General features: G+C 43.1%; 1 protein-coding gene across 4 annotated transcripts in view; it reads left to right on the forward strand.

Moving 5' to 3' along the window:
• Window positions 1-2,986: 2,986 nt before the first annotated feature.
• The window catches only part of celsr2 (cadherin, EGF LAG seven-pass G-type receptor 2), a 64,528-nt gene continuing 45,146 nt past the window's right edge, over window positions 2,987-22,368 (forward strand). For 3 of the 4 annotated variants that reach the window (XM_065954502.1, XM_065954504.1, XM_020642126.2), the window contains exon 1: window positions 2,987-6,782. In XM_065954502.1, coding sequence (XP_065810574.1) covers window positions 3,242-6,782 — 3,541 coding nt within the window. In that variant the 5' untranslated portion in view covers window positions 2,987-3,241. The remainder of the gene's footprint in view (window positions 6,783-22,368) is intronic. The other variant, XM_065954503.1, reaches the window with a different exon arrangement.

Below are 22,368 nucleotides of genomic sequence, written 5' to 3' on the forward strand. Positions count from 1 at the left end.
ACTCTGAACCTGCAGAAACATAAAGGGAATGAGACATTCCGTCATCTTAAAACAATATGTTACAATTTCATGGTTGATCTGTTCAGAGCTTTAAGTCCTAACAAACACTACACATACAAGTTTGTAAAAAAAATAAACAATCTCATTCAGTTTGGACAAATACCTAAGCATTCCACTTTTGTCTTAAGACTGGAGTTAAGTGGACTTCCGGTGGCCCGGTGAGTAGTAAGGCAGCATAAGAAGGAGCTCCTGCACTGAGAGTAATAATACCCCTTAATTCAAGTTTCTAACACGGTTGAAGTAATTTAAACTCAAAGAACGATGAGTGGGGACAAAACTAAGAAGGGGAGAACAACGACTCGGGGCTACGTTGAGCCCGAAACTCGACACGAAGGCAACGCTAGCGAAACGCTCACAGGTGATAATGGCGACAGGACGGATAACGAGACCTCACCTGCTGCACTTAGCTCCCTCAAAAAAGTTGTGAGTGAAGTGGTAGCTGAAGGCATGCACGACCTTAAATCAGAAATGAAAAAAGAACTGTCGCAGGTCAGAATACATTCTGTGGAAGACATGAAGGTAGGTAAAATTTGACGAACTAGCTACCGAAATTAACCAACAAGTTAGCGTCGCTACCGGCAAAATAGAGGAAGTGGTTAAATGACTGCGAGACATGGAGAGGAACATGGCAGGGAAGGATGAATGGGACATTGGAGTAAAAGACACTCTCGTTCAGCTGCTAAATAGTCAAAAGCGACTTCAGGAGAAGGTAACGGACTTGGAAGGACGTTCCCAACGTAACAACATAAGGATCTACGGCATCCCCTAAAACACTGAGGGCTCTTCTATGTCACGCTTTGTGGAAAGTATGATTTTGTCGGAGCTGGGGGAAAGCATGGGCCTGTGCGGTGAAAAGAGTTTGGGAATTGAGAGAGCTCACAGGGCACTTGGCCCCCAGTCTCCTGCGAGCGCAGCCCCGCACTCAACAGTGGTCCGGTTCCTACAGTTTAATATCAAGGAGAAAGTCCTCCACGCTGCATGGAAGAAATCTATTCATGTTCAAGAAGAGTGTTTTTCGACCACGACTATGCCGAGAATGTGCAAAAGAAAAGAAGAGAAAAGTGTACAACCCAATTAAACGAGTACTAAAAGAAAAGAAGATTCGTTTTCAAACACCGCTGACCCGTTTTCAAACACTGCTGACCCGTACACTTTGACTCAGGCACGGTCACGTACAACAGTGCCGAGGAAGCCTCGGAGGATCTAAGGAGACGTGGATTCTCAGTGGGACCGCTACCTACGAGGAAATCCAAGGACATCATAGTGGAGTCTATTAACGAACTCTTGCCATGGAGTACAGCAGGGACTCGACGAGCTGGGAACGTGCACACCTACCAAGGGAGCATACGTGAGAGGCTGAAGGAGTTTCAGAGACGGGACTGAGAGGATGCCACAGTTGATGAGTAATGCCTTTGCCCTTCTCCATGGAGAAATGTTTATATGTTCTCCCTTTAGTCTATTGGCCCTTTGGCTGAAAGAAAAATACCCTACTCTGCTGTGATTATAATGAGCCAGTAACAAAGACTAATTGGCAACCTGGGACCTCCCCTTAAATTTATGTTGGAACAATGAACGATGCAGGTGATTCTCACAACAAGCCACCCAATTTTTCTATACCCCCTTTTTTTATTTATTTGGCGACACCCTCCACCCCCCTCTTTTTTTTTCTAAGTAGGCTACTGCCGAGGGGCCCCACCTAGTGGCTTTCCCCCTCCACATAAAGAGGTTGCAAGGAATCCTCTGAACTGGAAGACCTGTTTGGTATTAGGATGGTTATGTTCACAAGTTCAGTGAGTTTTATTTTGTTTTGTTTTTCGTATGAGGACTGGCACTGGATTTTCACAGGTACAGGTTAATATGTTTATGGTGAATGATACACATGCAGTACTATGATATACAGTCTCTGAATGTGAATGGTATAAACAATCCCATCAAAAGAAGCAAAATTGCTGCAAAACTAAAAAGAGAAGACCTCAATGTTGCTTTTTTGCAGGAAACCCATTTGTCTGTACAGGTCAGACTATTTTCATTTTTATGTTTCATCCTGACATCTCAATACCCCAAACGTATGAGTGCCCCTAAAAAGCCTTGTATAAAATGCCTGTTGTGGTTGTACCTCTGTATTTGTTAAAGAGTGTCCTTTTATAATCTAAATGTAAAAAAGAATGACATCTGAACCACTCCGGAATGAAACAGGATCTGGGTAACATGAGCAACTCAGTAAAGTAGACAAAATGAACTGTTGGATATGTAAACTAGAGGTACAGCAATTTAATTCATTGGTTTTTCATTTAACTTCAATTTAGAGATGTACTTCTTTTGACATATTTCTTACCAGAGCAACAGGTCAAAGACAAAAACTTGAACACTTCCAGCGTTTTGGCTTAGGACACCCTAACTTTTGAGGAATGTGTCCTAGTTAATGAGTAAACCCTTTTTGGAGGTGGATGGTGAATGCAAGTGAACAAGTCTATCACTGATTGCATAACAACACATTATCTCAACCGTCTCTCTTTCAAATAGGCCTTAAACCATTAATAAACCCAATGTGAAATAAAACAAATATCCTACAGCTAAGGTAATCTGTTTTAAAGATCATGCTGGTAGGCAAGTGGCATTAAAATCTGAGGGGAAAAAACAAGATTAATGTGATGTTTTCAAGTAGCCTAGGCCTAAATAAATAACCATTGTTGTTTTCCGTAAATAAATTAAGCTTTAGGAAGTGAGCATTTATCACTCGGTTTCTGTCAAGTCCTCAGACCTCTCTCTCTCTCTCTCTCTCTCTCTCTCTCTCTCTCTCTCTCTCTCTCTCTCTCTCTCTCTCTCTCTCTCTCTCACACACACACACACACACAGAGGTTTATGATAATGAGGATCCTCAAGGCGCAGGGGGAGTAGGAGCCATTTTTTACCATTCAAGCGGAGGTGCGCGGGCGGAGCGGACGTAAGCTGCTGCTGTTGTTGTTACCGGCGTGTTTGTGAGTGTGTGTGTGTGTGTGTGTGTGTGTGTGAGGTTACTGCAGGTTTACCTGCTTAAATTTCACCGGGCAGACCAGAGAGAGCGCACTGAGAGCATGGCTCCTCAGCAACAAAGGGAAACTCAAAGGGAAAAAGTTTAATGGAATAAAGGAGCTGCAGGAATACGCTTTCGGTGAGCAGGCTGAACATACACTGAGGAGCGATGCACTTCGTTAAATGGGATTTGTTGTGGACTTTCTGGTGGTGTAAGCTGATTTCTCTGGCGTGTTGTTACACCGTCCACATCAGTGAGGATATGGGGACGAGGACAGTGGTGGCCGGATTGGTGCAGCGCGCACCGTGCACTTTGGATCAGGTGCTCGCTCCCAAATTCACGAAGCCGTTTCTGGAGACCAACTCCGCGGAGGGCATTGTGTTTGTCTCGGACTCTGTAAAGTGCCCCACGCTGCGCTCCAACCCCTTCACCGTGTTCACCGTGGCTGACTGCATGGACTCCGGCTTCAGACACCTCCTCACCAGCCAGTACGACGTACATGTTCACGGTAGGAACTGTTCAAACAAGCGTAACAGAAAACCTCAATGGGACATGGAGGTTCTCAGTTTGTTAAACACTCACAGCCACCACCACTCAGAGTGCCACCAAGCAGGCTCTGCTTTATTTTCAGTCGGGGGTCTGCTACCTAGAGCCCCAGTCAGATGCAAAGTCACCAACGGCCACAACTTCTACTTCTCTGATGGGAGCTTGTGTGTGTCTGAGACGCTGTGCTGGAGGCAGGACACACTGCTAGAGCTCGACCTGCTCTGTGATGTACTCACCGGAAGTGGATTTAGTGCTAAAGTCAATCCAATCACCGTCCACTGGCGTGTGGGACAGGGGCATTTTCAACAGGCACACCTGGGGAAGCTGTTAGAAAAAGCAGCTCAGTCTGATTCAGGTATTGTGAGCAGGAGGAGGAGAAGCGTCAACAGCAGTCCCCAGTTCCAACCTCCGATGTACCAAGTGTCTGTTGCAGAGAACAAGCCTGCTGGGACACCTGTTGTACTTTTAAAAGCAGTCGATGTTGATGAGGGGGAGGCGGGTCGGCTAGAGTATTTCATAGAGGCTCTGTTTGACAGCCGCTCCAACAACCTCTTCGCTGTGGACCCGGCCAATGGTGCCGTGTCCACAGTGGAGGTGCTGGACCGGGAGACAAAAGACACCCATGTGTTTCGAGTGACCGCGGTTGACCACGGCTCACCACGACGCACAGCTATGGCCACCCTCACTATCACAGTCACTGACTCAAACGATCACGACCCAGTGTTTGAGCAGCAGGACTACAAGGAAAGCATCAGGGAGAATTTAGAAATAGGTTACGAGGTGTTGACAGTAAGGGCGACAGACGGTGACGCCCCCGTTAACGGTAACATCCTCTACCGTGTTATTAACAGCAACGGGTCCAACGATGTGTTTGAGATCGACTCCAGGTCGGGCGTGATCCGCACCAAAGGTCTTGTAGACAGAGAGCAGGTGGAAGCGTATATGCTGTTAGTTGAAGCGAATGACCAAGGTCGTGACCCCGGGCCCCGAAGCGCCACGGCGACTGTTTACATCGTGGTGGAGGATGACAATGATAACGCCCCCCAGTTTAGTGAGAAACGCTATGTAGTCCAGGTCCCAGAGGATATGGCCCCTAACACAGAGATCCTGCAGGTCACCGCCACTGATCAGGACAGAGGGAGTAACTCTATCGTCCACTTCAGCATCATGAGCGGGAACACCAGGGGGCAGTTCTACATCGATGCTCAAACGGGTAAGATGGACCTTGTGAGTCACCTGGATTACGAGGCTAACAAAGAGTACACGTTAAGAATCCGAGCTCAGGATGGAGGACGCCCCCCGTTGTCCAACATCAGCGGCCTGGTGACCGTGCAGGTGTTGGATGTTAACGACAACGCCCCCATTTTTGTCAGCACCCCGTTCCAGGCCACCGTGCTCGAGAACGTGCCGCTGGGCTACTCCATCATCCACATTCAGGCCGTCGACGCAGACTCTGGCGACAACTCCAGGCTGGAGTATCGCCTAACCGAAACCACGCCCAACTTCCCCTTCAGCATCAACAACAGCACAGGGTGGATTGTAGTGGCAGCCGAGCTGGACAGGGAGAGTGTGGATTTTTACAACTTTGGAGTGGAGGCCCGCGATCACGGCTACCCGCTCATGTCTTCCTCGGCCAGCATTTCCATGACTATCCTGGACGTCAATGACAACAACCCGGAGTTCACTCAGAAGGCATATTACATGAGGTTGAACGAGGACGCCGCCGTGGGGACCAGTGTGGTGACGGTGTCCGCTGTAGACCAGGACATCAACAGCGTGGTGACATATCAGATATCCAGCGGAAACACCCGCAACCGGTTCTCCATCACGAGTCAGAGCGGAGGGGGGTTGATTACACTGGCTCTTCCTTTAGACTACAAACTGGAACGACAATATGTCCTCACTGTGACTGCGAGCGACGGCACGCTCTTTGACACGACCAAAGTGTTCGTCAATGTCACAGATGCCAACACACACCGGCCTGTGTTTCAAAGTTCCCACTACACGGTCAACATAAACGAGGACAGGCCCATGGGGACCACCGTGGTTGTGATAAGCGCCACAGATGAAGACACGGGCGAGAATGCGCGCATCACCTACTTTATGGACGACAGCATCCCTCAGTTTGAAATCGACCCAGACACGGGCGCCGTCACCACACAGATGGAGCTGGATTACGAGGACCAGGTGTCCTACACGCTGGCCATCACGGCTCGAGACAACGGCATCCCGCAGAAGTCCGACACCACCTACCTGGAGATTCTGGTGAACGACGTCAACGACAACTCCCCTCGCTTCTTGCGCGACCATTACGTGGGCTCTGTAATGGAAGATGTGCCTGTTTTTACCAGCGTGGTCCAGGTGTCCGCCATCGATAGAGACTCTGGGCTGAACGGCCGTGTCTTCTACACCTTCCAAGGCGGGGAGGACGGGGATGGAGATTTCATAATCGAATCCACCTCTGGCATTGTTCGCACACTGCGTAGGTTGGACAGAGAGAATGTGCCCATTTACAGCCTGCAGGCGTTCGCTGTAGATAAAGGAGTCCCCGCTCTGAAAACACCGGTGAACATACAGGTAACGATCCTGGATGTGAACGACAACCCGCCTGTATTTGAGAAGGATGAATTTGACATCATGGTGGAGGAAAACAGCCCCATTGGTGTTGTGGTTGCACACGTATCGGCCACAGATCCGGACGAAGGCAGTAATGCTCAGATTATGTACCAAATAGTCGAGGGAAACATCCCCGAGGTGTTCCAGCTGGACATCTTCTCTGGAGAACTGACTGCACTAATAGACCTGGACTATGAGACCAGATCTGAGTACGTCATCGTGGTCCAAGCCACCTCTGCCCCTTTGGTCAGCCGTGCCACTATTCACATAAAACTTGTCGACAAGAACGACAACATTCCTGTTCTGAAAAACTTCCAGATCATCTTCAACAACTATGTAACAGACAAGTCAAGCAGCTTCCCCACTGGAGTGATCGGACGCATCCCTGCTCATGACCCCGACATCACAGACCAGCTCCACTACAGCTTTGAAGTTGGAAACGAGCTGAACCTTGTCATTCTGAACCAAAGCACTGGGGAAATCCAGTTGAGCCCAGCTCTGGATAACAACCGGCCCCTAGAGGCCTCCATGAGGATCTCAGTGTCAGGTGAGTCTGTGTGATAATGTCTTTGGAAAATGCAACCTCATCCTCTTTTTAAATCCAAACTCCTCCCAGACTATGAAAAATAGAGCAGTAAGGAGTTCTTCCTAGATGTGTTGTTTTTCCATTTACATGTCATTTCCTTTCTTCACATGTTCGCTTCACTCCACCAGATGATGGAAGTGATGAGGAATGAAGTATGTCTTTCTTGGCTTCAGTGTTCTTGAGTAATTTTTCTTATTGGTGATGTATTCATGAAGTAGGATTAGTATTCCCGTCAGGTTGTTTTGCGAGCCACTTTCCACCCAGGAAACTCAGAATGCCAGGTAACAAAAATGCATTTAAGCGTTTCAATTCTGTGAGTTAAATAGTTTAATTTGGTTCATTTGTAGGGTTGATTCTTTAGTGGGTTTTTTTTTGTCGTTTACAGAAGACTGATCTAGCTCAGTCTATTGTGTAGATTTAAATAGCTGTTTTTCTGAGCACGTCTGTATCCTGTGGGATCCACACTCCAGTGGGTAGACTGATCATGCCCCATTATTGCCCATCACTCCCCCCCCCCCCCCCCCCCCTTTGCCTACCACATTCAATGAAAGACCTAATTCAATTATGGTCTATTTCTAAAGCTTGTTTAAAATTAGAGTTAGGAGTTAACCTTCCGTAAGTGCCTTATTGTTGGACTGGCTTGTGTTTTGTTTTTTTCACCAAAAGGGGAAGAGTTATTAGTTTCAGGATAAAGATGCTGGTTTTGATGTTGTTGTTGAAGTTGACAGTTAACAAGAGTGTGGTCAAACGTGAATATGTTTGACTTTCATGGTGTGGTTTTAAACATGATGTAAATCTTCCTTTTTCTTTTGTTCTTCTTTGCCGTTCATGCTCACTGCGGGTATTGTCTTTCCTAGTGTGCTTGTCTAAAATGGCCTAAAACCTTTTTTTGTACATACCATTAAAAATGACAGCGTTTTATTTGTGCTTACAATTTGACTGAACTTAAATTGCACCCACAGAGAAGTCGTGAAAGTGTTGGGGGGTTATGTTGTTGTTACCCTCTGTTAGAGCGTATTTGGTGCAGTTTAGATCTGCTTCTCCTTGACCTTGGCACAACCTAAGAAAGAGGGAAACAGAACCAGTGTATGTCATTGAGGACATCACGATTAAAGATAAAATCTGATACTCTGTAATATTCTTTTTCTTGTATTTGACTGAATAAGACAACTGAAGTGTCTGACAGCAAGACTGCTTTATTTATGAGTTAAAACTGTATGGTCTGAGTGGGCAATCGTTATGATGAATTGAAGCTAAGCTTTGCTTCTCTAGAGAACAATGGTGATCTGTCGATTTCAGGGCAGGGGCTACAGCTCATACCAGGCTGTGGTTTGGGGCAACAGCTGTGACTCCACCAAAGGACCAATTAGACGTTGTATCTCCCCAGCGCGTCCTGCACCTGCTGGGGTTTATGTGTCAGCAACACTGCAGGAGACAGAGGAAGACAGAGGGAGGATGAAGGCGGAGGGGGAAGGGGTGAGGGTTAAGTCGAGGTTGTGTAAACTGGGAATAAGTTTGCAAATGCAGTCATACTGTAAAAGAGCAGGAAAGATATTAGACTGGGAGAGTTGGTGGAGGAGACTGGGTAGGCATGAGTTCCTCCTATAGATGCTGCTGACCCCAATTTTTCCAAGGCTTCTCCCTCCAGGGACCTCCCAAGTCTTCCCATTATCTCTGTCTTTATGCTGCCGTTTAAGAGGCCCCTTATGATGGACGATTTTTGATGGGCTCTTTTGTATGCTGTTGGACTGTGATTAACATCGTTTCTGAGCACCGCTCTTCATCATGAAATAGATGTAACGGCCCTAATGGAGCTATACTTCAGCTTTAATGTCATTTCTATGCTTCTTATTTTTTTAACCTTTAAATAATCCACAGATTATGATTATCATCCTGCAGATGGAGAATGATCAAGAATATGATCCAATGTATTGCTATGATCTACTGAATTACATTTCTTCATGGCTTAAAAACCTTTTAAATTTGATTTCATTTGAGACACTATAATTATAATCCCATCATTTCTAAAATAGGCTACTCATTTGGTAATGTATTTACTGGCTTTGTAATAGCTATTCAAACTAAAAGACAAGTTAGGCTTGTGTCCACCTAGCGTTTTTTTTTTTCAGGCAGAAAAGCATGAATATTGTTGCGCTGCACGTCCGTCCTGTCTCTATGGCAACGGCGCAGTTAATTTTTTACTACATGTTTTTTATTTTAGATTGTTTATTTCCCGATCAGACTCGGAGCAAATAGGGGTGTGGGCACACGACACCATCCGTTGGTGGAAATACTACAGGGAATATCAAACATTTGGAAAAGAGTGTCAGTGACGTCCAACAGTGCCTTTCTCAAAAGTTGAATGATTTTTAACTCGATGACTTAGATAAAAGATGCTGGGCGCTGCACTTTTTCCACTAACCGCTAACACTCTCTCCTCTTTGAAAACAATTAAAAAGTGTATCAATCTAGGTGATACAGTATATAGGAAACATAAGAGGAACATACAACTATTTCTGCATTTTTAAACGTTTGTTGATAAAATGATCAGCTGTTGTGGCTTTAACGTGTAGTTATGTAATATTACATTTTGAAGCAATTTCATTATAATTATTATCAGTATTATGATTGTCATTGTATATTATACCAATTAAACTTCCATAAAACATTGTTTATATCTGGAAAGTAGCATCCCAGTTAACAAATAAACACAATGATAAAGAACTGTCGTATACTTCAAACTATGTCGGCCATTGCTTATCAATACCGCATCATACACAAATAACCAAATGTATTTTTCAAAATGCTCATTGTTTTCTTAATAATTCAGTTGTCACATTAGGAGGCAGCATCAGGAGATAAACACAATGCTGTTAATACAAATGAAAACTCATTTTATAGAAGGTTTCTTTAGGACTTCTTTAAAAATCCAATAAAGTAACTCGTCTCTTCATGAGCATCCACTTAAAACTGCACCTGATTTCCACATATCGTTTAGTTCACTGGCATAAACAAAATGAGTAACTGTTGAATTATATCAGCCACTTATGGAGCCAGATTACTAACACCTATACAAAGGTGATGCTCCAAGCTCTACATTGTGTAAGTGTGTGAAAAATGTTTCATTGTAGTGAAACTCACCTGTGGAAGTGTAGCTCACATCTCTGCCTTGGTGAGGATCCATCTGGCTTATCTGATGATATTATTCACCATGTGTCACTGCTGCATTATGAAGACAGTTGTGGTCACACTGCAGAGTGGCGGGCCGGCTGTGGTTGGAGGGATTAGATTAGCTGCATCTGTATCCTGGGATCCGTCAGAACAGTGTTGACACACTCAGGGGCTGATCCACTGTTCCCAGGCGAGCGTGAGCCTGCATTAATAAGTGTTTGGGTCGGATGATGAAGATCTTCTCCCTGCTTATCTTTCATTTTAAAGCCCCCCCAATTTCCGTACAGAAAGTAGAGCTAATCCTGCATTATCCTTAATTTCTAAACCTGTTATTACGCTTGTTAGTGGGAATATGAGGCCAATTTATTTTTTGTTTAATAGTCTTGTCACGTTTACATTAACATGTGACATCCGGCAAATGTGTGTGTGTATGTATATGTATATATATATATTTTATTTTTTTTGAAGATTTATTTTTGGGCTTTTTGTGCCTTTATTTGAGAGATAGGACAGTGGATAGAGTCAGAAATCAGGGAGAGAGAGGGGGGGGGATGACATGCGGGAAAGGAGCCACAGGCCAGATTTGAACCTGGGCTGCCCGCTTGGAGGACTACAGCCTCCAGACATGGGGTGCTCGCACTAACCACTGCGCCACCAGCGCCCCCAATGTATATATTTTTAAAGATATGTTTGTAGTCTTTTGTGCCTTTACTGTAGAGACAGGACAGTGGACAGAGTCAGAAACTCGGGTAGAGTGAGGATTCTGGGGTACGATATGAGGGATAGGAGCCACAGGCCGGATCCGAACCCGGACTGCCTCCTCCGAGGACCATGGCCTCCATGTAGGGCGTGCAAACCAACTCCCCGGCCATCGTGCCCCTCCAGCACATTTCTAACTCAATAAGTAGCAACGACACACCTAAATCCTTCTGGTCTGTGCAGCGTGCATATACAGTGTGTACATTATATCCACTAGACCATCAGGACACTTTGTCCTTGTTTTAATCAGATTCAGAGTCCAAGCCAATATCGTGCCCCTGTGCTCACTTTGCAAATGCCAATGCAGAGATTTAACAGACAAACACGCCTCCACGACTAATGATGGCAGTTTGATTCAGCTCACATCACACTGCAGGTTGTACAGACGCTCAAATGACATGGTGGACGGCAGATATTTCTCCTTTTTCTATTACACAAGTGTGAGTGTGTGGAGGCCGTGGATGCTCCAAGGTTAAACCACTTTATGTCAAACTTGCTGGCATCCAGAACACATTGGGAGAAACCATACATTTATGTATTTTGAAGTTGTGTTCTTTGTTAAGATTGTTTGAAAACTTTTTCACATTTATGGGGACATTTGTTCTTATCAGATACTTCATAAGAAGATTGAAGTTTTCTGTAGGTTGAATGTTTTTCATGTTGTCCTTTGACACCCTTTGCTTTTGAATAACATTGTATAAGTATGAGCCAAGACATTAACAGCTGGAGTAATTTCATTATAATCTTATTAAACCTTGGAGCTGTCTGTGAAGGGACTCTCTCAGGGGTTTGTCTTCTGTAACACTAGCCCATCGTGTGTGTGTGTGTGTGTGTGTGTGTGTGTGTGTGTGTGTGTGTGTGTGTGTGTGTGTGTGTGTGTGTGTGTGTGTGTGTGTGTGTGTGTGTGTGTGTGTGTGTGTGTGTGTGTGTGTGTGTGTGTGTGGCCTCCAACATCTGGACCCCTATGATTGCTTTTTCTCCTCGCCTTCCCGTCTATGTAATTATTTCACCCGAGCAAAGCGCACCTTGGATTTCTGTGTTCTTTATGCTTGATGAATTTCTGTTTGCCTAATGCTTGATTCATCAGATTCAAAGTCACAGCTTGCAAACGCTCACCCATGTTTTGTGTGACTAGAGTCATCCGTGCTCTGGCTCGTTTCATTCTTCCTGCCTCCCTCTTTCTCCCTGGATGGTGTTAGTCACACTTGCAGGCTTGCTCGGAATGTTTGTATCATTGTAACTGTTCCTTTCTCTCCCTTTTATAGAATCACATATCACCTTGATCCTGTTTCTCTTACCCTCTTACCCTGTTGTCGTTTCACCATTCCCCATTTTTCTCCTATCTGCCTAGGTCTTATAGCACCCCCCCATCAATGGAAGCTCCTCCACCCTCCCTTTTTACCCCCCCCCCCCCCTCCCTATTCCTCTTCTGTCCTTCCCTCCTCCCTTTGACTGTTGTCCCCCTCATCTCTCTCCCCTGTGAAAGGAAGAATGTCTAAGAGAAATGCTTTGTTAAGCACCCAGTTGTCATGGTGAACCCAGCAATGCCTGAGAAATTCCTTGTGGGTGGGGACAAGGGGTAAGGTCCCTTTTGTGGAAGTGAAGATGGGGGGAAGGGGAGGCACATAAAGTTCTCAAGAGCAAATGTCCCTCCTCTCCTTTTTGTCCAGTGAAGCATGTAGGGCTTTCTTTGGACCCTGTATTGCTGCCGGACACGATGACCTGTCCTGTCAGCTGCAAACACTTTTTACAGGACATGCATCAAGTCAGTCGACACCTGACTGCAGATATAAACTTTCCATCGGCGGCATTATTGAAGGACAGCATCTAGTCTTGCATATGACAGGTCTTGAGAGGCGGTAAAGTGTTTAAAGCTGGCGGTGATATGATAGTGGTGTCTTTCAGCCCTTTGAGTTGTGACACAGATGCACTCAGAGGGTATCTGATTTCCTTGCTGCCAGCTTGTTTCTTTACACGCAGAACATCCTTCTGTGGGCCTCCCTCCTCCTCGCTCAGTTGCATCAAATGTCCGGAGGAGCTGAGCTGAGATGGGGGTAAGGGTGGGGGGGTGAGGATGAGGATGACATCATCTTTGTATTAGGAAGGGAAGTGGTGTTTGGGATTAAGGCTGGTGCATCGCTGGGGTGAGGAGACCTTGTGGTGCTTCTGTATATCGGAGCGTTGCCCTGCTTGTCTTGACAATCAAAGCGGACAATGGGCTATGCTCTGTCTGGGATAGCCCCCCCTTGGGCCCCCCTTCTGTCTTTGTGTCCACTTGTTTGCCACGATGCTGCTGACATCACAACAGTTCCACCAGTTCCACCAGGCCAGCTATTCATCCATGAATTATCCTTTTGACTGTACAATCTCCCCTCAAGTGAAACGCTGACTGGGCACATATGATACAGACTCAGCTTTTCTTTTTTTCAACCAGGAAACAACTTTTCCCCAAGCTATTTCTGCACTGACAATTGAAATATGTGGTAAGATTCTTTGAGTGAACTATTTGGAAAGTCTTATAAAATGGATTTGATTTAAAATCTATTCTAAAAAAAAAAAAAAGAAAATGCTGCACTTAATTTGTCAGCTGCTCCACCTGAAGTATGGTGCTGTGTTGAGGTTGGAAAGCAGTTGCCAACAAGACAAGAAGCCAAAAGTAATACATTAATTGCTGAATTTCAATAGTGAATTGTGATTAATCGTGATTAATGGAATGTTCCAAATTCCATCATTTTGCATTTCAAAGCAGTTTATAAATCGAAATGATCAAGTGAAATAACTCTTAGTGCCTTTATTTTGCAATCACAAAAATGCAAAGACATGCACTTTGTGATCCTGTTAGATTCAGTATTTAAATTATCCGGTTTGAAAGCATAACATGTACGGCTCCAAAGTGCTTATTCTGTGTAATACAGTGATTATTCTTTATTTTGTTACACATGAATATTTCTGCAGGATGTATAAATGACTGATTCCTGGTTATTAGGGCAGCATTTGCACTTTTCAGGAGTTTAGTTTCTTACTGTTTCATAAAGCCTGATTAGCTGCATCTGTATGTTTAGTTTTTAGGTGGTAGCTGAAGCTCCCGCTATATTTGAATTCTGTTTGACACAAGCTTCAAATTTATTTTGGTCAACTGAGCTGTCTGAGTTTAAAGTGAAATAAATTTTTCTACAATTCACTTTGCAGACGCCAGAGCCAGAGCCAGATTTCACACTGACCTGTTTTTCTTTAATGCTTTAAGTCTGGAGAGGTATAAACTGTCAACATGAGGCTGTTAGACACAAGGGTTTGAGAGCTACTGGTGGAGGTGCTGAACCTCAATGTGCAGGAGTTTAAAACGTTACATCACTGCCTTATTTGTATGAACGTTGACAGGAGGGCATCGTGCTCACAGACAACAGATGGGTGCTTCTTGAGGCCCTGCGGTGTTATGATTGTGCTTTCTAAGTTTGACTGCACTTAATGAATCTGAGTTACTATTTATACACTCTGATGCGGATGGATTCTTTGTCAGAGAATCGACTTTCATCAAGTTTGTCTTTCCAAAAATAATATTCTTGTGACAACTGTCAAAAACAGTTAATATAACAGCGCTGGTAACAAACCTGTAATGTGTGTTCGGTTACTTCCTACTCCTATAAAATAAATCGAAATAAATTTCAGAATATAATTTGTGTAAGAAGATGCTTAGTATCCTATATCATTCAAATGACTATTGGTATGTTTGAATAAGAGCTTCATGCTCTGTCACGTCTTCGCATGCTAATGTCTCTTTACTATTGCGCTGACAGCCGTTTTCCTTTGATATGCAAATGTTCTTATTGAAAGAGCTCAGATGCTTTTCTGCGCTCTAAAGCCACCTCACCATAGAGAAAGAATCTGTGGAATGTCCCCTCTCGGTGGTTTTCAGATAGAGCAGAAAAGTGTTTGTGTTTGTTGGAAGGAAGATGCTGCAGCAGCGTCCACAAATGAGTATGAATAGCCTCCAACGCAGTCAGCTTTCCTCCTGAATGGAGAAATCAGCAGAGGGACTGTGGGTCTGCTCTGACTCCTCTGGATGGAAATCCTTGGGCTGACATTGAGCTACACAAGCAGTTTTCATTATTGACTCCTCGGTCACTGTAGGATTTAAGTGGTGTTGTGTTATTCTTATCATTACAGCTGATCTTTGTTCTTTTGATTTCTTACTGCTTAAGCTTAATTGCTCTGCAGCAGCAAAAAACACATCAGCTTTCAGTACTGCTGGTTTTAAAAACAATGTTATTTAAAAAATGATGTAAGAGACATAATACCTTTTACCTTTATTTTGTTTTATTCAAACATAAACATACATCCTCACACATGGTAGAATGAATAATTACACATCGTGAAGCTAAGTGTAATTTGTGTTGCCTGATGTAACGGCTCTAACAGAGCTCACATACAGATAACAGCCAATCTGCTGTGTAGGCGTTCGAGCATGCCGTCCAGTCCCTCCCTTGAGAGTGTGATATGCAAGAAGGTTTTCTTTTGTACATGAGCTGCTGGTTGGTTAGACTCAGATGTGTTTTCATTTTGTGGTTAGAAACAACAATACAGTTCTCTAACTGATGGAAATGAAGAGCTTTATCTGAAACCATAAATCTGCTCCAGTCTGATGTCATTGTATGCTGAGAGTTTCCCTGCTGGTGATTAGAAAAGCTTTATATTTGTCTAGACTCTCATGGTGGGTTTTCCCTTCCAGGTAAATAACTACTCCAATACAACTTGAGCTAAAAAAAAAAACAAGCAGTTAATTATTTAACATCAAAATGTAAGTAGATTGGATAATAGATAATGTCACGTAAATTTTTTATTGTAAAGAAAGACAAGCTGTTAGCTTGAAATGAATGTTTAATATTAAAATACTGTCTATGTTGGGACTTAATATGAGAAGATAGATACCATTTTATATATGCGTGTTCAAATATAAAGGTACAGCCAGTGGCTGCCTAGCTTAGCTTAGCTTATCATCAAAACTGAAAATGAGGGCGGGAAAGGTAGCCTATCGATTTCTAAAACCACCTAGCGGTACCTCCAACGCATTGTTATTATTATGTTTTATCTAATGTCTGAAAAACAGAAATATTTCAGATTATAGCTGAAGACACTCAAACTTTCATTTCACTGGGAAGTGAATTGGTCAGAGGTCAATCACTGCGCTATATAATTACCAAGGTAGAGGACACAGTAACAATTTATATACACAGAGAGCAGTTCACACCTTTTTATCAGAGACTGCTTTGATTTTTGAGGAGTTGTGTAATTGAAAAAGTCATTTTTACTTGAACAGCATATAGATTTATTTAAATGTAGACGTAGGTTTGGTTGATGGCTGGTTAAAATAGTTGTGATTTTTGGTTCTTTGCTGTGGGAATCTGAACCTGAAACCCTGAATTTAGCCCTTGCGTGCTACAGTCCTTGCTGTGAAGCTTTTCTTGACTTCTGAAGGTGTTAAAGTAAGCCGCTGTAGCTGGACAGAGGCCTGGCAGGTGTCGTTAGATTATTTTATGCAGAGCGTGGTGGTGGTGGGGTGTCAGCTTTGGCCGTTACTCGTCTAGCAGGGGGTCAGGAAGAGGGGAGAAGGGTAGGGGAGGGGGTTTTGAGGGTAATGAGATGAAAAATCTGTCGCTCCTTTTGCAATGCGTAGCGCCCCCCACCATCACAACCAGTCGTTAGCCCCCATTCAAAGAGCATTTCAGTGAGTTTCACCTTTCAGCCCTGGTTAATTGAAGCAGGCCGCTCTTCAACTACATTCTCCTCTGCCCCTTTTGATCAGCAGGACTTGAAATTCCAGCTTTTAAATTAGATCAACACCGGGCAGAGTGGACTTAGTTTTAATGAAGGAGACATCTGATAAGCTTGATCTACAGTGACTTCTCCGATATCTTCTTCTCCCTCGCTTTTTGACCCAAATCAGCCCTCATTAATGTTTTTTTTTTCCAGGGCTGAATTTATTCTCTTTCTATGTTCTTGAAGTGTTAATTGCACCTCAGCTACTTGACTTTTTCAGGGCGGGAATTAAGTCCTGCTGGGTGCTCTCTGTTCCTTTGTGTCCACCTGCAGTCCATTCCTGTAGCGTCACAAAGATCCTCCTTTGACACAGATCGTAAATGTATAATAAAACTCTTAAAGGTTCAGCTTCAGCTTGGCACAAGATCCAAATTTTAATCACGTTTCTTAATTTTTCTGAAGTAACCCTCCATGAAAACGACTAAAGCTTACACCTCCTCTTTGTTTTTTACTTCCTGTGTGCGTTGGAATAGTTATGCCTCCAGTTGTCTTCTGTAGTTTTTCTGTCTTGTCCAATTTCACCCTTCCCCAGATTTACAGTCGAGTGGGCCCCATGTTGACGGGTCCCAGCACCTGCAGGCTGTAGTCTCAAACTTGCCATAAACGTCGAGGTGACGAGACAACTGAACAAGTAAAAATGTAATACATTAATGGGGGTCACTCACACATACACACACGTACAGCAGCAGAGCTCCGTTAATTAATGCATGTGATTCAAGACTGTTCCAAGGGCAGAGTATTTAACTCTAATTCAATTATAGTGTGTCCTGTTTGTGCCCCTGCAGGGACTTCACTCGCTGGTCACAGCTCCATGGTTTATTTGGGTGGTGTGTGGTTGTGTGACAGTCGCAGCTGCTCCTCTATCTCAGAGTAAAGCCATACATTCATCAGACTGTTACACTAACATTTTGGATTTAATTGAAAGATTAGCGGTGAAAAAATTTGCAACTTCCAACCCAATCTGCAAATGCAGTAATAAACCAAAATATTACATTTCACATTTTAAAAATGCTCTAGTTTAAAAATTTCTATCAAGTATTTTAAGTTAGCAGGATAGAAACATCATATATATATCATTAGATATATAAAAACCAATCCGAACAATGTATGTGAATTCAGAATCTACTATTATTAATGTACTATTAGCATGCTGTAGTATATGATTCTAACATGTAACAGGGTGTTGAACTACATTACATGAACCAATGCTCTGCTCCTAATGCGAAATGTTATTTTGCGACTCTAAGAAGTTTTACACATATGGTCCCAGATGCCACTTTACAGTCCTGAAACTCCCCCCCGAGGGATCATCTCCAAATTATAGACTTATTTATTTATTGAAGTTTGCAGAGTGTTCTTTGGTTCAATCTCTAAAGGCTGTGAACTGCAGATACATCCACAAGCCTTAGCCCTGTAAAGTGATTTTTAATTTATGATCTCCCTATTGATCTTGGGAATGGGACCCTGGCTCTGCACTCTTTGATGTAGTGAGTTCTCTCTGCGTGCTGCACATACTGTAGTGAACTGACGCTGAACAACCAAGACAGGCTCTGCTCAACCTCATTACCTTCCTAACCCGGAGGTTCCCCTCAACATGACACACTTCTGCAGAGAAACACACAGCTGCCTCTGAGGGAGTACCGGCCGCCTGGGATCAGAGAATTAATGTGCTTTGTTGGATTGTGGCGTTCTTCATTTGGCACCATTACACGTGATGAATGGCTGCTTGAGCGAGCTGCTTAAGTAGGATTATTTACCGTCTCTCCACTGTCACAATGATAAATAGTATTTTTATAGTGTCACTAATGTGTTCCCCTCCCTACTTAAACTAGAAGGTGTTGTCCTTGGCTTTGTGTTTAAACTGCACATTAGGAGGTGGAGCAGCCTGTTGAGGTACCTCTGAGCAAGACGAGCAGCAAGTAAAGTCTTTTATTTAGTGTCTGTAGAAAGAGGTGTGTAGTTCAAATAAATGACATTTTTGCAGTTTGGCTTAATAATGTGCACAAACCACTGAGCCACCAGCGCCCCCAAAGTCTACTTTTGAATGAGTACATACTTCATGATCTACTCCAGTCATCTGGAAGACTGGCTGAATTTCTTGCTGCTCCATTTGACATTCTACTAAGTTAAAGAGCTAGCCTTAGCACTTAGCAAGGAGTGACTGATTAGCCCCCCCCCACCCCCACCCCCAATTTTTTAAAAAGAAAAAAAAAGACAAAAAATATATAGTTTTGGAAGTTATGAATCTATTTAAAATCTCACAAGATAAGAATTGTGATTTTTACATAAATCAATTTTTTTCCCCTACCTCTACTATCTCATATTTCATCTCAGGGACTTAAACATGACATGGTTGTCTGCAGATGTCTTCGTGTTACATAAAAAAGTTCTCTCATGAAAGCAGCTGTGCACAGCTTGACCTTCATCCACTTCCTAACATGCAGGCCAATGTTAGCAGGCATCAGCGTGGGGTTTGCACACATTATTTATAGTACATACAGAATGGAATTATATAAACAGAAATATAGTCTGCTAAGTACCTACCTCTATTAAAGTATGGGGTTAAATGGTCAGATAAATCAATCTGTTAACATGTGTATTGGTACAATTTGTGACACTAACCCGTGTTGTATTAAATTACATACAGTGTAGGATCATGGGACCGCTGTGTTTGTTGCACTAGTTCAAAATAGTTGGTAGGCCTTGTAGTAGGGCTGGGAAATATATCGAGTTTTTAAGATATATCGATATATTTTCTAACAAGATATAGGGTAAGACAATATTGTTAATATGGATCTAGTTTATGTTGCATTAAAATAACGTTATAGAGGTGACAGTTCACCTTTTTCTCATCTTAATGATGATGACTGTCTGTCTGTCCCTCTTAACCCTGCTCCTCCTCTCTCTCTCTTTTATTGTATTTAAGGAACATATTGATTTTATAATATTACTTTTTAAATTCACAAACAGGTAGTTTATTTTTCCACGTGTTTCTACTGTTAATAAAATACATATCGATATATATTGAGTATCGCCATTCAGCTAATCAATATCAAGATATGAGTTTTGGTCCGTATTGCCCAGCCCTACCTTGTAGCCCACTGGCAGGGCAGCACACTAAACTCAGAGGTCCACAACTTACTGCAGTATTCTGGGTTTGATATAAACCAAGACACTTTGTCCCCTCTCTCTCTACCTCACATCTCCTCTCTCTCTTCAACTTATTTTATCAAATAAAGTCAAAATGACCAAAGAAAAACACAGAACAATGCCAAGGAAAAACACAGAACAAAACCTGTAAAATGAAAAAAAAACTGTAGCTCTAACATCAATATTTGTCCTCTTTTCTTGATATTCAATGCAGCATAAATGTTCTGATAGATTTGATGCTGTACTCAAGGCTTTAAAAAAAAAAAACTTCAGTCCCAAAGGTGCCGACTCTTTGAGTGGTTTCCAGTCTTCTTTGTCTTTAATTTTCTCCTCTATATGCAGAGAAGAATAACTCCAGATACACTCTCTAAACAGAGAGACAGGCATAAATAACAGATGAACTCAGAGGCCCATCAGGAGCGGTTCTGAGGGAAAGGGTCCGGGTTACTTTCGGCCTCTCGGCAGCTGATGTCTCTGTCCTGAGTAATTTGGTCAAACAGTCCTTCTGATCTTTATCCACCATGACTTTGTTGACATTTTCTGGGATTCAGCGGGGAGATTTGATGGCAACTTTGTGCTCTAATTAGGCCAGTCTCACCGATTTGTTCTTTGGGTCTCTGTCTCTCTCTCAGCAGTCTATTATCCTCGCCACTGAGATCCTTGGTAGGCTTAAAACAGAAATCCATTTATATCTTGGTTTGAATAGCACGCTTTTTTTTCCCTCAGTAAACACTCCGATCTAAAGGCTGTCTTTGTTCTCACAACACCGTGTCTGTGAAGTATTTGTAGTTCATAATGAAACTGGGCTTCATTAATATTTCACAGATAAAAAGCTGTGCACCTCCTCTCTCCCACCTCTTCCCATGATAATTTATGATCTTGAACCTGTAGTTAAACATGGCCTGTATGTGTCTCTGAGAGTCCTAATGAGTCAGCTTGTTAACCTGCTGCCGTTTTTTTTCATCAAAGATTTCTCGTAGCTTTTCTTTGCTCTGTTGATTCTTCTAACAGCAATGTGAGCAGTAGCAATCACAAGGTTCTCTTTGCATCCTGAATAATTTATTCAGTTGACCCATAGCAATAAAAACAGCTGTTTTCATTCTATGTTTATCAACTGACCAAGTGATCAAATAATTGATATCAAACTCCCCTCAATCAGGTTGTCAAAGGACAACATTGAGTCAATTAATTGATTTAGATTGTTAGAGTAAGGCTGCTTACTTTTACCCCTATCTTTATTTATTTTCTCTTTCTTTTTAGACTCCAAAAACACCCAGAAAATGTCCTCACAATGAACTAATGATTTGGACTGGGATTGTGATTTTGATTCTTATTTCATTTCTAAATCATAAAGACTCTTTATCTGTTCCACTTGTGATTCTGTGATGACAAACCTCCTCTGCTTCAATGTAAACTCTCCGCTCTGCTTGTGTAGACGCAGGGATCAACATCACCCACCCACCCACAGGCACACACACACAAACACACACAATGCTGTACACAGCCTTGGCAGTCCTGCAGCCTCAGTGTGTGTTTAATCTTTTTTTGCTGGCGCCACTTCCTAACTGAGAGCATTCCTGGCACCCAGAGGCCCAGGGGGGTCGGACTCTGCGCTGAAAACAGTGTCACACTTCAGAGCTGGCACCTTGTCCTGCTACCAACTTAGCATCCCTCTTCTTTTTGGCCCTAAATGCACCGCTTACCCTCCCGTTCTTCAGCGTAGGATCCGTCTATGGAGAATGACCTCTTTGAGGGATGGTCTGGTTCCTTTCAGAGCAGATTCTCCTCGCGCTCAGGTTCCCAGCGCTGTGTCCATGTCTGTATCTCTGCCCTAGCTCCAAACCAAGAATGTGAGTTGGCAGAGGACATAATTAAGGAGATGTCTGTCTATATACACGGCCTAACCTTTAAGTGCCTCCGTTCTCTGAGAGCTGTGTTTTTCTGCTTCTTAGTCTCATCAGTTCTAATATGAGCTTGAAAATGTTTCATATTTATGTTTGTTCCTTTCTATCAAATGTGAAATGACTCTAGTGCTGACAGTTACCATAGTTACTTTTAAATACTTAATGGTTTAATAAAACCACAGCTTTCATGTACAGTCTTTATTCTGTTTCACATGAATATTGGCTGAAAGTCACTCTGTGTGAGACCTGGAATCATAATTCATAAAACTGTCAGATTCTCACTGATAGATTGAAGCAGCCTGCTGAGTTCCCTTGATTTCAATAAACTGTGTGTGTGTGTGTGTGTGTGTGTGTGTGTGTGTGTGTGTGTGTGTGTGTGTGTGTGTGTGTGTGTGTGTGTGTGTGTGTGTGTGTGTGTGTGTGTGTGTGTGTGTGTGTGTGTGTGTGTGTGTGTGTGTGTGTGTGTGTGTGTGTGTGTGTGTGTGTGTGTGTGGCTGCAGTGGTTGTCTCATGTCTCTGACGAGGCTTCAGCAAATATTTTTTTTTCAAATCTGGTAATGACAATTGAGACTCCAAGAAAATGATCAGGATTTTTTTTCTCTACTTTCTCAACATTTACAGACCAAATGATTAATTTACTTTCTATAAGTAGAGATTCAAGCCCACCACCTGTCATTTGTCCAAAATCTATGTAAATTTAAACCTATTTAAGATTTGAGCTTTTGCACAGACAGAACAAAGTATATTAT

The sequence above is a fragment of the Labrus bergylta genome, chromosome 5, assembly GCF_963930695.1.
Source record: "Labrus bergylta chromosome 5, fLabBer1.1, whole genome shotgun sequence".
Lineage (NCBI taxonomy): Eukaryota > Metazoa > Chordata > Actinopteri > Labriformes > Labridae > Labrus > Labrus bergylta.